The sequence below is a fragment of the Hibiscus syriacus genome, unplaced genomic scaffold, assembly GCF_006381635.1.
Source record: "Hibiscus syriacus cultivar Baekdansim isolate YM2019G1 unplaced genomic scaffold, ASM638163v2 tig00110557_pilon, whole genome shotgun sequence".
NCBI classification, from domain to species: domain Eukaryota; kingdom Viridiplantae; phylum Streptophyta; class Magnoliopsida; order Malvales; family Malvaceae; genus Hibiscus; species Hibiscus syriacus.
In genome coordinates this window covers 1,534,066-1,547,655 of record NW_024062780.1, presented here as the reverse complement: position 1 = coordinate 1,547,655, position 13,590 = coordinate 1,534,066, and the positions used below count along the sequence as shown (strand labels likewise).

The 13,590-nt window shown below is 32.8% G+C and overlaps 2 protein-coding genes across 2 annotated transcripts; both read right to left on the bottom strand.

Moving 5' to 3' along the window:
• Positions 1-648: 648 nt before the first annotated feature.
• LOC120132238 lies at positions 649-6,918 on the bottom strand. The gene is made up of 12 exons (XM_039149049.1): positions 6,913-6,918; positions 5,323-5,329; positions 3,438-3,651; positions 3,186-3,277; positions 2,887-2,989; positions 2,372-2,622; positions 2,058-2,189; positions 1,794-1,916; positions 1,527-1,655; positions 1,224-1,438; positions 980-1,133; positions 649-882 (listed from the first exon to the last, which is right to left on the bottom strand). The coding sequence occupies exons 3-12, from the start codon at positions 3,646-3,648 to the stop codon at positions 682-684; spliced, it is 1,611 nt and encodes a 536-aa protein (XP_039004980.1). The 5' UTR covers positions 3,649-3,651; positions 5,323-5,329; positions 6,913-6,918; the 3' UTR covers positions 649-681.
• A 1,538-nt stretch (positions 6,919-8,456) lies between these two features.
• On the bottom strand, positions 8,457-10,751 carry LOC120132003 (F-box only protein 13-like). The gene is made up of 2 exons (XM_039148855.1): positions 10,568-10,751; positions 8,457-9,893 (listed from the first exon to the last, which is right to left on the bottom strand). The coding sequence occupies exon 2, from the start codon at positions 9,867-9,869 to the stop codon at positions 8,628-8,630; it is 1,242 nt and encodes a 413-aa protein (XP_039004786.1). The 5' UTR covers positions 9,870-9,893; positions 10,568-10,751; the 3' UTR covers positions 8,457-8,627.
• Between the last annotated feature and the right edge of the window lie 2,839 nt (positions 10,752-13,590).

The following is a 13,590-nucleotide window of genomic DNA, read 5'->3' as shown; positions in this document are numbered from 1 at the left end:
AGACGTTGACCGTGCCTAAGAGTAGTCATGGTGCTTCATGCATGGTTTGCCTTGTTTTGGGCTAAGAAAAAAGTGGTCCGGGACACTATGTCGGGCGTGTGTGCACGGGTTATTTCTCTCCCGTCTCTCTTGATGCGGCATTTTGTCCATCTTCATTCCCAGACCAATCTCTTTATTTAAATGAAGTTTCTCTTTGAAAAAAAAAGGAGTTTGCTAGCTAAAAAAGATCATTGTTAATTTTCTTATCAATGTTTCTGTTAACTTGAGGCTTCCGTTACTGAACTGCCATGACCTTTCAGTGTTTCTGCCCTCATTAACTTTTTAACACTGGTCCTGGTGAAACTGGCCAACATGCTGAGAGACATCAGGATCCCCTTCAGTTCTGTACGGTGATTCGGCATGCAGAGGAGAGCATGCAATGGCTGACAAAAAGCAAGTACGCATTAAGCTTTATGAGCCTGAACTGCAGGGGAATCTCATCATTGAGACCTACCATCTTTCTATTTCGAGATATAGAGAATGTTGTATTATCCAGCAGTTTACCATCTTCATTCTTTTACAGTGTTCATGAAGGAAGGAAGGTGATCTGCAATTTAGAAACCGCCGCCCTGATTCATTCACCACATGAAATATACAAGTCCATCTTCAGCATTGGTATATATGATGAAAGCAATGACATGTTTAAGCTCTGATGAAGAGCTCGTATGTATTACTGTTATTATCTCCACTAACACGCTTCAACATTTCAAAGCTTTTACGACTTCCTAAGAAATTGATTCGTTTGAACACCGTCTCACTGCTAGAGTATGCTGATCGAAGCCGGTCGGCATACTTCGAGTTTGTGTGAATGGCAGCCTCTATTTCATGAACCGACATGTCCTCCTACAAAAGAAACAGAAACGAAACAACATTGTAGCTGCATTTACATAGCCTAATTAACACAAATAATCTGTGGACAATAAACATATCCAAGTCATACCTGATAGAAGGCATATATATAATCCAAAATCTGCAGACATGTAAAGCCCTTATCGCTGAAATATGTCCGTGATGAAGGCCCCATCTCAGAAAATCGATCGACTGGAAACAGTATGGTGAGAAATTGGTTTTTGAATATCAACTTATTCTTCTCACTGCATGAGTCATTAAGTCAAAACCTGAGTAGGAAGGAACCCACAAACTCTGGGACAAATCACTAGTATATCAATAGTGTGATCCATCACCTTTCCGTAAGTGACCTGGTTAAGTTCGTAAAGGAGGCCTCGGAATCCTTTCCATCACCATTTGCATCAAAAAACACAGATTGATGCTCACTAACGTCTTCACCGCACAAAGAGTCAGTGAAAAGAGAAGCAGTTGAAGTTGGCTCAGATATCGACCAGCAAACCGGTTCCAGAAGATTGGTTCGGCTAATATGATTGTTTGGTCCTTGACAAGTCTGAAAGAAAACAGATGTTATAAGAAATACAAGACTACACATTAGCAAGAAACGATAGGACATACCAAACATGATCAAAACCACTTGCCTGCTTACGGCGACTGCGGGGATTTCTAACTCCGGTTTCAGCTAAATGCACAATCTGTTTCCTCTCTTCATGAGTCGCATTCCTTCTAATGCTCCGAGTAGATTGCATTGAATTGGCCACATTACTTTCCTATTAGAAGAGAGGTGAAACTTGACATCAACATATTGCAACACAATCAAAACTGTCTAAGTATTGGTGGAAGGAAAACAATGTGAAATATATTTCTCAATGAATTCAAGTACCCTTGTGGTAAGAATAAGATAGTACCTCTCCTACAATGGCGTTCCGAGCATTTTCGAGCACTGTCCCGATCTGCCTGGCTAAACCAGCAGACATGTGGACAAGTCTCTGCAAATTCCTATCCTTGGCTGTTTTCAGGACCCACAGTGGCTGAAACATTAAACATCAAAACAGTTGAATCATAACGAAGATTGGTTGTTTTTACAAGTGCTATGCATACTGCTCAACCAAGAACAGTATGATCATGCATAAAGAAACCCTGTTTCCATAATGCAACGCAGAAGTGCTCACCGTAACAATGTTGTTCGAGTGGCCGATATATCGATGGATAGAATGTCCTTCACACACTACATAAGTTGCACCACAACCAACAAACCATAGATCTATCACTGTGGCCCCTTTTTTTGAAGCTTCCTCAAGGACCTATCAACATGCTAAATGTCTCAACGAATTGATCGAGCGTAACTAAAACTGTGAGTTGTGTACATATCTTGCAGTGATATAGCGACCGACACACTAATCTAATGACCTAGGTTCATGACTTATACCATCCTGACGATGCAACGATTCTAAACACTGATTTCAGGCAGCAAACTGAATGTTACCTTATTCCGAAGTTCAACTGAAATATCAGAGTCGATGTACATGGTATGACCAGAAAACGCTGAGTTCATACTTCTATTAGGGACTCTTCTGGAAAATTGTGCATGTTGTTTTTCTCTCATGCTTGTTTTATTGGCTTCATCAAGACATGAACTTTCGGGAGTAGTAGACTCAGCAAGCAGATTCAACTCGTCTGCAGTTGTAACATGTTCTCCGATACCCTTCATGCTGTAGAACGATTCACTTAACCTTACTGCATGAGTGTAGGAAAATACAAATTTTATTAACAAACAGGAAACAGATTAGCCCGCGAAATGCCTCTACTTATTTCTGATCCCACTAACAAGGCAAGAAACAACAGGTAATATGAGGTATTCTTGTTTCGGATCGGATCCAAAAGAGGAGGGAGCAATGGCAGCAATAAGATAATTGAGTTCGAATTTTCATACTAAACAAACTCTCAAGTTCTAACAAAATGAAAAGAGCAAATCCTTCATCACACTGCAACAAAACTAACCATTCCTCTTGACACTATCCACGAACCATCCAAGTTTAACAAGTAATAGACCGTTTCTTGATCCATGTTTTAGAGCGTGCTCAAACTTGCGTCCACTAACGCTGTAACTAATATTAAGGCTCGCCATAACAGTTGCACTTGCAGCAGCAGAGACAATACAAAGACAAGACAATAGGAAACCTTATTATCATCACAGTACACATAATATCCATCTGTTTTCACTTTATCCCAAGCCAGCCAAGTCTCACATTAAGCTAAAATCTAAGTGATATAAAAGCAAACAATACGAGAAAGGATATCTGGACCACCAAATGGGTGCATTGAGGATGTAAACAAGTACTGTATTGACCACCTAATCTCTCCGTTGCCTCCATGACTTGTCTCCTTGCTTCTGCATGCAAAAGAGAAAAATCGACATGTAATGGCAAAACATGATGAGTTCATTCAAAATTCAAAGTACCCAGACTCGAAATCATACGAGTTTTTATCGAACTCAGACAGCAGTACACTGTAAGAAGTAGCCCAAAACAATCAAACCAGAAATAACCAACCTTTAGATAAGCCAGTGACGCAAATAACCAGACCAGAAAACGGACCGGGGGATCGAACCGTTAAAGGTTCAGAACCAAGAGATGTAGGGGCAGGGGACATAGGTTCAAAAGGTTGGAAACGTGTGTATGATGGCACTGAAGATGAGAAACCAACAAACAAACTTGAACAACCTTTGCTGTCTATCACCTCCACCTTGTTAAGACCACCCATGTTTTAAGCATGGAAAGAAAGCTAGAAATAAGCGAGTCAAAAGAATATAGAGAGGTAAAGAAGGAATCCTGAATGAGAATGAAGAGATTGAACACGAAACGAGGACTTTTCGTGTAGGTTAACTTGTATATGAAAGGCTATGGTGCTAAGTGCTAACCATTCAAAGTTTGATCCTTTTTTTCCATTTTCCACAAAATGGGCTTATGATTTCACTGAATTCACGAGCAAGCTAAGACTGCAGGGCTCCACCATTGTTGAGGGCCCCCTACCTTAAGTGCAAATGGCGGCAATGGTTTGAGTTTTTGAGATACATTATTATGTATGTAATCATTAAATCGAATGCTGGTGGTGACTTCGATGAAAGGGAGCTGTTTTCTTCAAAGGCATTTTGCCTGGTTTTTCCATTATTAATCATGGTGTTCCTCTCTGTCATTTGAACAAACAAAGCATATAGGGACTGAAACGGAAACAAGTTAAAAAAAATGCTGCTTTCTGGCTACTCTATAAAGGTCAAATTCTAGTTTTGGTCCCTTGGCTTATTTAGATCAGGGACTTGTCTTTACACTTCAATTTTAATATAGTTTGACCCCTCTACTCTCGTAATGTGTTAGTTAATCAAAATAAGTAATATAGGCTTTTGTTGAATGATCTTAATGGTCAACAAAAATGTTATTTTTCTTAAAAGACCTAAGTTCGAACAATTTCGTGTATGTGTACATTATCAATGACCAATAAATATTACATTTAAGATTTAAATTAACTAATGGAATTATTAAATTAAAAATTACTTTTTTTAAAATTAAAATGGCATAAACCTTTAATAATTGATTCTTTATTTGTGGAGGAGAAGTTGGATGAGATAAAACATGCAAAATTTTCCCTACAAATATTAATGAAAGTGACCCAATTTTCATTACGTAATTAAATTGTTTAGAAGATTAGAATTAAATTGTTTACTTTTTTTTTATAGGATTACAGTATAATTTTAGCATTACCCTAAATTATAATTTTATAACTGTTGAAGGGTCTGAAAAGAAATTGTACCTTTTTGGGGGTCAAGGCACCAGATCCCCTGAATGCGCTGCTGGCTTTTTCCGTATATTTGTTTTGGCTTTGCCTCCTAACCTTTGCTTTTGGGATTCAATTTTTGTCGTGTAATTTGAAAGGAATTTTATACATATCTATATTTAAAACCTGTAAATAATTTGAATGAAGAAACATGTTTCACCCAGTAAAAAAGAAAAATAATTACCATGTACTGTAGGTGAAATAAAGAGATGCAGTAAGGGGAGGAGATGCAAATCTAGTGAAATAATCATATAGGGAAAACTACGTATTAGTGCACAAACTATAAGTTTTGTTTAATATTTTTAAGATCATAGATAATTTGTAGTTTTCATATTTTTATTATCTCACATTTAGTACTTAAACTATTAAATTTAATACATTGTTTTGGAAAACAAGTATGTTGTCAGAGATGGTGCTCTGACATGTAGGTCCTCGCGTGATGTTCTGCTTGTGGGACATAAGGAGGTTGTCGGGTGTATGTAGTCCTATTTCGAGCTTCAATTTGTCCGGTCTTGCTCCCAGGTTTGCTTGGGGTTGGTTTTTAATGTTTGCCTTGTTTCTATACTGGTTTCGCTGGGGTTTGTCCCACGCTGTGCTGCTCATTTCTGTTTGTGTGTAATGGTCTATTCTTTGCTCTTTAAGGTATACTCTTTTTCCTCCAAGTAAGATTAGAGCGGTTTTTTTAATGAGGGTCTTGGGTTGTTTACTTTGTTAATCCCATAATACAAAGTAACCTTTTACAAAAAAAAACTTTAAGCATTTTTTAAAATTTAACGTTAAATTTTGAATGGAGTATTAAACTGAAATAAAAACTAAACTTTAAGTATATTTTTTTAAAAAAATTAAAAATTTAGATAGTAAGATGGATCAAAACCAATAGTTTAAGCACTAAATGTGTAGTTTACCCTATTAGATATTGTGTCAACTCTGAGCGAACAAATCCTCTTGGTTAGGTTGGATTGTGAGCGGTTACAGTTTGTGTACGAAAAGGCAGTGATTACTGTTTTTTTTTCAAATATAAAAAACGGATAATATATTTGAAAAAAGTAAAATAAATAGAAGTTTATTTACAGATATATAATATATTTTACAGTATTTATAGAATTCTTCACGTTGAGATAACGTGTTTTAATAAAATATATTTTTTATTAAAATTTATTATCAAGATAAAAAATTAAATAAAATATATTTTTTATAAAAATACCGTATATCTCAAAATAAAATTGTTTGTCCTATTTTATAATTTTTTTTGGCTGCCCCGTTGGAACAAAAAAAACCGTCATTACTGCTAATATGGAGCTATCCAATTAATGAAGAATCAGAAGCAAAGTCTGAAAATCGGGCCACAGTGATTAAACCATTTAATTATTTCATATATATGGCCATGCATGTCATGTACCATGACCCATCTCAACCATCTAGTGCCTACAAGATCCTTTATAGCTGCCCACTGTCTTCCTCGTGTCTTAAACTCAAAACAGTATGTAGCCACCAACATCCATTGATTGCAGAATCTACAAAAATGAAATCGAAATATAATATAAAATATGATTTTAAAATAAAAGAATAATCGGGTGACTAAAACCAAAAACAATAATAATTGGGTAATAAACATGTAGTTTTACGTTAGTTTAAATACTAGTAGATTGGATCAATAGTTATAGGACACCTAGCTCTCAAGGTTCAGAAGCCCATACTTGAAAATTGGGCCTGAAATGATCAAATTGATTGAGCCCTTGTTTTTGGATAAATTACATATTTACTCACTGAACTTTACTTCTCTCCTGTTTCACTCAACGTACTTTTAATTTTTTCAATTTTCTCACTGAATTTTAGTTATTGAACTTTTTTGGTCACTCGACAATTAAATTTCTAACGGCGTTTTGACGTTTCTATATTAATTGAAAAAAAATAAAAGTATAGTGAGTAAGATAGGAGAGAGTAAAGTTCAGTGAGTAAACGTGTAATTTATCTTTTTAATTATAAATCATATGTGACATGTTTTATTATTAAAATAAGCCACATGAGAACTCCGTTGCTGAGTAAACGGTCTAGTGAAAAAAAAGTTTAATGTCTAAAGTTTAGTGAGCAAATTGAAAAAATTAGAAGTACGGTGAGTGAAATAGAAGAGAGAGAAAAGTTCAGTAAGCGTATAATTTACCCCTTTTTTTCTTTTATGAAATTATAATGTTTCAGTTTTTCTTTCTCTCAAATAAGTCCTTTTGAAGGGTCAACTAACAATAAACTAATGGTCAATATTTTTGTCGACATGTCATAATAATATTGAAAGCATAACTCAATAATATAGAACTATTTAGTACTATAAATCTTGTTAATCAACATATTAACCGTAATAATTGATCGATTGAGCCTTAATTTGATTGATATAATTATTATTACAATATTTAAAGAAAAATAAATTGAAATGTATTTAATTGTATGTTATCTTTTAATTTTAGGGATATTAAGGGTATTAATAATACTGTATCAGCTACCTTTTTTCTCTCGGCCCTCAAATTTTTAGCCGATTGCTCCCTTTTCTTCTTTGACTTTGGCCTTAATGTTGGTCGCCACCCCTAGTATTCTTTTTATTATCTATTTTCCTATATTATATATTTTTCTTTTCTTTTGTTTATTTTTTAGTAATTATCTTTATGACATATTTTAGTATGCTTTTATAGCAGATTTTCCTCAACCGTTTTGGCATGTTTTCGATCGTTGTTTTCATTGATTTTTTTCTAATTTCATTGATTTTTTCTTAAGATTAGATTTGACACCGTCACGACTGATCAAGATAACGTCTGTTTGTTATCATGTTGATCTTCTCTGCTTTGGACCATCGGATTGATTTAGATACACGATTTGAGTTCGTGGATAGTTTTCTCACATCGCTCGACTTTGATATGCAGTTTGTCGGCAAAATATATATACGAACAAATCTAATTGAATCAACAAGCAAACCCTAAAATATTATTACAGTTTGTCGATTTGTTTGCCGATTCAGTCAGATTTGTTCGTATCTATATTTTGTTTGAGCTTTTTGGTTAGGCTTTAAACTTTTTTTATCTTTATGTAATCTAGATGGTTAATTTTTTGTGTCAACGATTATAAAAAAATATCTTAATTATGTTTTATGCTGAACTAAACAGTATACTAATAACGGGTTATGGTCACTCTATCCTGGTTCTAACTTTTTTGCCGTCGATCTTCAACGCAATCCACTGCAATAATATTTATTTGAATCTGCAATCAATGACTTAGATTTTATTCGGTTCACCATAACAGGTAAGAAAGTAGAATAATACATGGGATTAGGGAAACAGACAGAGAGATGGTCTTGGGAGTAATCATGCAGAAACGTGAAGACAATGCGAGGAACATCGTGATCATACCCAGTCTTTGCAAACAAGCGCTGGACCTTCAGACATGCCCATGCTTTTCAGCATGCTTCCTGGCCCACTAGCATAAAAAAAAAGAACACCAATGCCTATCTCTAGCTCCCAATGCGAACATAATTTAGATGTTTATACGCTGCCAACACGAGATTCGGGTTCGTTTTAATCAAACGTTGATATAAACAGCGACGAAAACGTGGTCTGAACGTCGGTAGAAACCAGAGGAACTTATGGTGGTGACGTTGCAGCACAAAAGGGTCAATATCGTGTCATCAAGAAACCAATAAAATTGGGAAGAAGAGAATTCTGTATATGGAAACCAAAAGGCTAATAACATTATCTCATTAATTAATACGTTCAGCAAAGGGGCTGATTTGCTTAAACAATTCAAATAAGAGGGGAGAAAAAAATCAATGCTCTAAACGAATACAATTACAAATAAATTAAGCAAAGCAAAAGGAACTACAGACTGCATTATCAAATCCTTGAAAACATTGCAGATTCCACAACAAGTGTTCATACAGAAGCTTCAATCCTTGGCTCGAATGAGAAAGCAGACATGAAGTCCATGGCTTCACCATTCATACAACACTTGGGAAGTTCAACCCATTCGTTAGCCACGATATCACAAAGAACGTAACTGCACAGCTCAGCAGAGCTTAAGCAGATAAATATCTGGTCACCAGCCCCGACACAGTTTACGTCGACTTTTTTGCCATAGAACTCGTGTGACATTGCAGGAGGCATGCTTGCAATCTGATTCCAAGTCTTTGTTTTCTCATCGAATCTCCACACCCTAAGGCTTGCACTTTCAAAGAATTCCGATAACATAACAACCAACATCTCTCCTTTACACTCCACCACATCGATGGAGTACTCGAAAGAGACAGGCAACAGTCTGGGATATTCAGAGAAATGCTTCTGGGTCAGATTGCAAGCTACAACTGTTCCAGTGGAGCTGAGGAAATAAACAATCTCCTCACCGTCTTTAAAAGTAATGACTGATGAATATTGCTTGGATGGGTTTCTCTGCATGTTAGTTGCCACCACGTTTCCAGCTTTGCTAAGGAAGTACACAGCATCGTTGTTGTCATCTGTTGAATTAAATTCCTTACAATCATCGGTTTTTCTCCTTAACAAAATCTCTTCTTCCCAGCAATCAGCACTAGAGTTATAAACTCTGAACGACAGCTTTGAAAGATCACCAGAGACTAAGACCAACTTGTAGTAGCCATGGTAATTGGAATATGAAGTCATTGCTATACCATGAAGGGGGCGATCATGAGAGTCCAGATTCACTGGAGGGAGTTCCCGACACAATCCTGTAACAGGATTGCATACAAAGTAATCACCGGACATATTGCGGAAACAAACAAGCCCACCAGCTGCTGCAACCGGGATGGAATCACAGTTACAGTTATTCGAGGGGAGGGGCCTATGATTTAGTTTTTTCCAACTTCTTTCAGCAGAGTCGAAGACAACAGATCGATCAAGATTGGGATCCACCATGAAAAACAAAGGTTCCCTTGAAGGAATCCTAGAGCAAGCCAGCTTAAAACTTTCAGAAGCAGCAACCGATTTCCATCTCTTGCACACTGAACCAAGGTGAAAGTACTTCGAGGTTGGTAACCACGAAAGGACCCTTTCGAGTAGGTCATCAGTGAGCTCATCCAAGGAGAAGTTCAACATATCATTGCCTTCTTGAGGCAACTTTCTCTTCCTAGATGTCCCTGAAATGCAGCCAACAGCCTTCTCCATTGGCCGACTATTTCAGAAAATAACCTGCAATGGTAAACAGAGGACAACAACATATTAATAAGAGACCACTATCAATGATCATTTATACCATTAAACAGATGAATCAAAACACAGATTCTTTTTTCAAAATTTATCCGCATCGTAGAGAATATAAGAAGCAAGGCAAATAAGGCTTGAATATCACTTCAATAAAAGATTAGGGGAAAAATGACAGCCTAACTAACAATAAGCATTAAAGGTCCACACATGACTAGAAAGCACTAAGAGGCTCTCCTTTTCTTAACCTCTCCATCATATTAACACCAAATAGTTTCTCGGGGAAAAAAGTAGGGTAAAGAAGTGCAAAGAATAGTACTACTATTAAAGAAGTGACAGCATCATAACATCTTGGTTAGAAGTTAGGACAAAAGAGGGTCCAACAAGAACACGAATCAGCTCCACCCAATTTTCACTTCAATGAATGCAGATAGTAAATTCTCAAAGGAGAGTTACAAAAAGAGCCACAATCACGGGATGGCATAGAGTAATATACTATTGAAAGGTGTAAAATTTGAGTTCAATACCATCGATTTGCATTCTGCAAAGAGACTAATTCTATTTTTTACCTTAGAGCTTGATAAAAAAAAACCAAACGAGGTTGAAATGGGAAGACGACGAGGACAGAAAGGTAAAAATATAAAAAGGAAAATCAAACGTACCTGATGATATGAAGCTGAAGGAGAAGCTTAGTGGGGGCTTTGGGGGATTATGCAAAGGGACAAAGTTGAAAACTGAAACAGTCCCAAGAACAAAACAAAACAAAAGATAGGAAAGTAAACGGGCTTTAGAGAAGGAAGAAGGGGAGGCAATAAACTTCACGGGTCTCCTCTTTTCGTAAGCGTTGACAATGGAGTTAATAGAGTAAAATAAATTATTAGAATTTGAATTATTAAAAAATTAATTAGTGAAATTTGAATTTAAAAAAATGAATTATTGAAATTTGAATTCTGGAAATAAATTATATTTTTTAAAAAATATTTTTTAGAAAATGTTTTCCGTAAAATGAATTATATTTTTCTGAAAAACATCTGAAAAATGTTTTATGATATTTGGAAGATATTATTTATTAAACTTTTTTTCAATAATTGATGAGTTTTTTTAAAATTATTTATTACAAATATTAAATACAATAAACAATATTTTTTTTATCATAAAACTTAATATTATTATTTTAAAAATATTAAAAATATTTATTTATTATTAAATATTATTTTTATAATTTTATTAATAAAAAATATTAATATTGGTATATTTTAGTGAAATAAAAATATTATAAATTATATTAATTATTTATTAAAGTAAAAGTGTTATATTATATTTTAAAAATATTAATTAGTATATTTTAAATATCTTTATTAAAATATTAATAGATTATTAGATTAATATTAAATATATAAATAATATATTCATTATTAAATATATAAAAAATTATTATATATTTATTAAAATATAATATCTTATATTATATATAATTGATTATTTATTATATATTATTATAATTATATATATATTAATATTAATATATTTTAAATATTTTAATAATTAATATTTTGATGAAAATGATATTAAAATATTTTATTAATATTAAATTCATAAAATAAAATTATTTTGAACATTTATTCTTTGAAGTGAAAAGTTCAGAAAATGACTTACAGAAAATCAGACCATAAGTCATTTTCCAGAAAACACAAAGGAAATTCTGTTAACCAGGAAAATGAATTACGTTGACCAACCAATTTTCCTCCAACCAAACACTGGAAAACATTCTCCGGAAAACGAATTACTTGAAACAAACACGGGAAAACATTTTCCGAAAAACGAATTACATGAAACAACACGGGATTTCAGGGAAAATCAATTCCGTAATTCATTTTACGACAAACAAAAATACCCTAAATGATTGAATATTTGATAGGGGTGTTCAAAATTTTGGTTAACCGATTAAATCGATCGAATAAAAAAATCGGTTAATGATTTTTTTCAAAAATTTGTTATCGGTTAATCGAAATCGATTAATTAACCAAAATTTTAAATATTTAATATATTATTTATATATTAATAGTTTTAGGAGTGTTTAAATTTCAGTTTTAACCCAATTAGCTGAAATATTAATTATTTAATATATATTATTTAAAATTTAGGTTAACCGATCGATTAATCAAATTTTATTTGGTTAAGTTAATTATTAAAAAAAATTAACTCGGTTAACTGTTAAAACGAGAAAAAAATCGATTACTGAAATTTTGAAAGTTCGATTCAGTCGATTACCTTAATCGACCGATGAACACCCTTATGTTATTTAAATCAAATGGTAGGATGGTGTATACGAATAAGTGATAAATCTTAACTTTAAAGCAACAATGTAAGTTTAAATTTATATAAAAAATACATATTCGTTTCTTCGTGAGAAATAAATTTACTTATTCGGATATGAAATATATAATTTAAATTATTTAAATAAAATTAATGATTTAAATAAATTACGAGTTATTTAAACTTTATAATTCAACTTTAAAATCTTATAATTTTTAATCAAACGACTTTAATGGTTAATACTTAAGAAATATATTGTTATCTTTTGAGGTCACGGGTTCAAGTACCGTATATGTTAAGAGTACAAATATTCAATATCAAGTAACTGAGAGTCTTTAAATAAATATATATTATCTCGAATTCATGTAATATTTATATATAAAAAACTGTCATTTTGTCAAAATAATTTTTTCGCTTAAAACTATGCATTTTGTGTTACACGTGATTTTATTTTTAGTCGACTTAATAAAATCAATTAAGATCTATGCTGATGTAACTAATAGTATACAATAGTTTTCTCTGAAAAAAACTTAGTTTTCTTTTATTTTAGTCGCAATAATTTTAATGTTAGTTATCGATCATAGCTATTTGTTATTGTTTTTTTCTTTTTTATATCTTATCTTATCTTTATTTTCTTTTATTTTTTTTATTTTCAATAAGTTTGCATGTACGTTTTCATTTGTCTTTATAGCATGTTTTTTAATTTTTTTTTTTGCTGTATTTTCATTTCTTTTTTATAGGATTGATTTGACATCGTCACGATTAATCAATAAAGCACTTATTTGATATCTTGTGATCTTCTCTTCTTTGGGTCTATAGATTAGGTTTGGATATCTGATTTGCGTTTGTGGATAACTTTTCACATCGTTGGAGTATGATTTGCGGTTTGGCGATGATCTCTCAATAGTTTGGTATATTTTTGTGGTTTGTTTGTCGATTCTATTAGATTTGTTTATATCAATCTTTGTTTGAGTTTTTTTTGTTAGATTTAATTTTTTCTTGTATGTTCCATATGTAATCTTAAGTTGCTAGTTTTGTTTCAATAATTATAGTAAATTTTCTTAATTATGTGCTTAATTTACGATTGTGATTTTAAATATTTATTGTAATTTAAAATATTTTTTTATTTTGAATAAATTAATTGCTTCTTTTTTAAAAAAATATATGCTGATGTATAGATTCAGTTATAATTAAAGGTTGATCAATTAAATTATATATATATATATATATGGAAATATTTAACATTATTTATTTTATTTTATTATGAATTTATGTATTTAAACTCGAATATTAAATTTAATTCATGAACTAATTTCGTTTTGATTTTAATTCAAGTACGAATTACGGAATTAGTATTTGAATTCCTTAA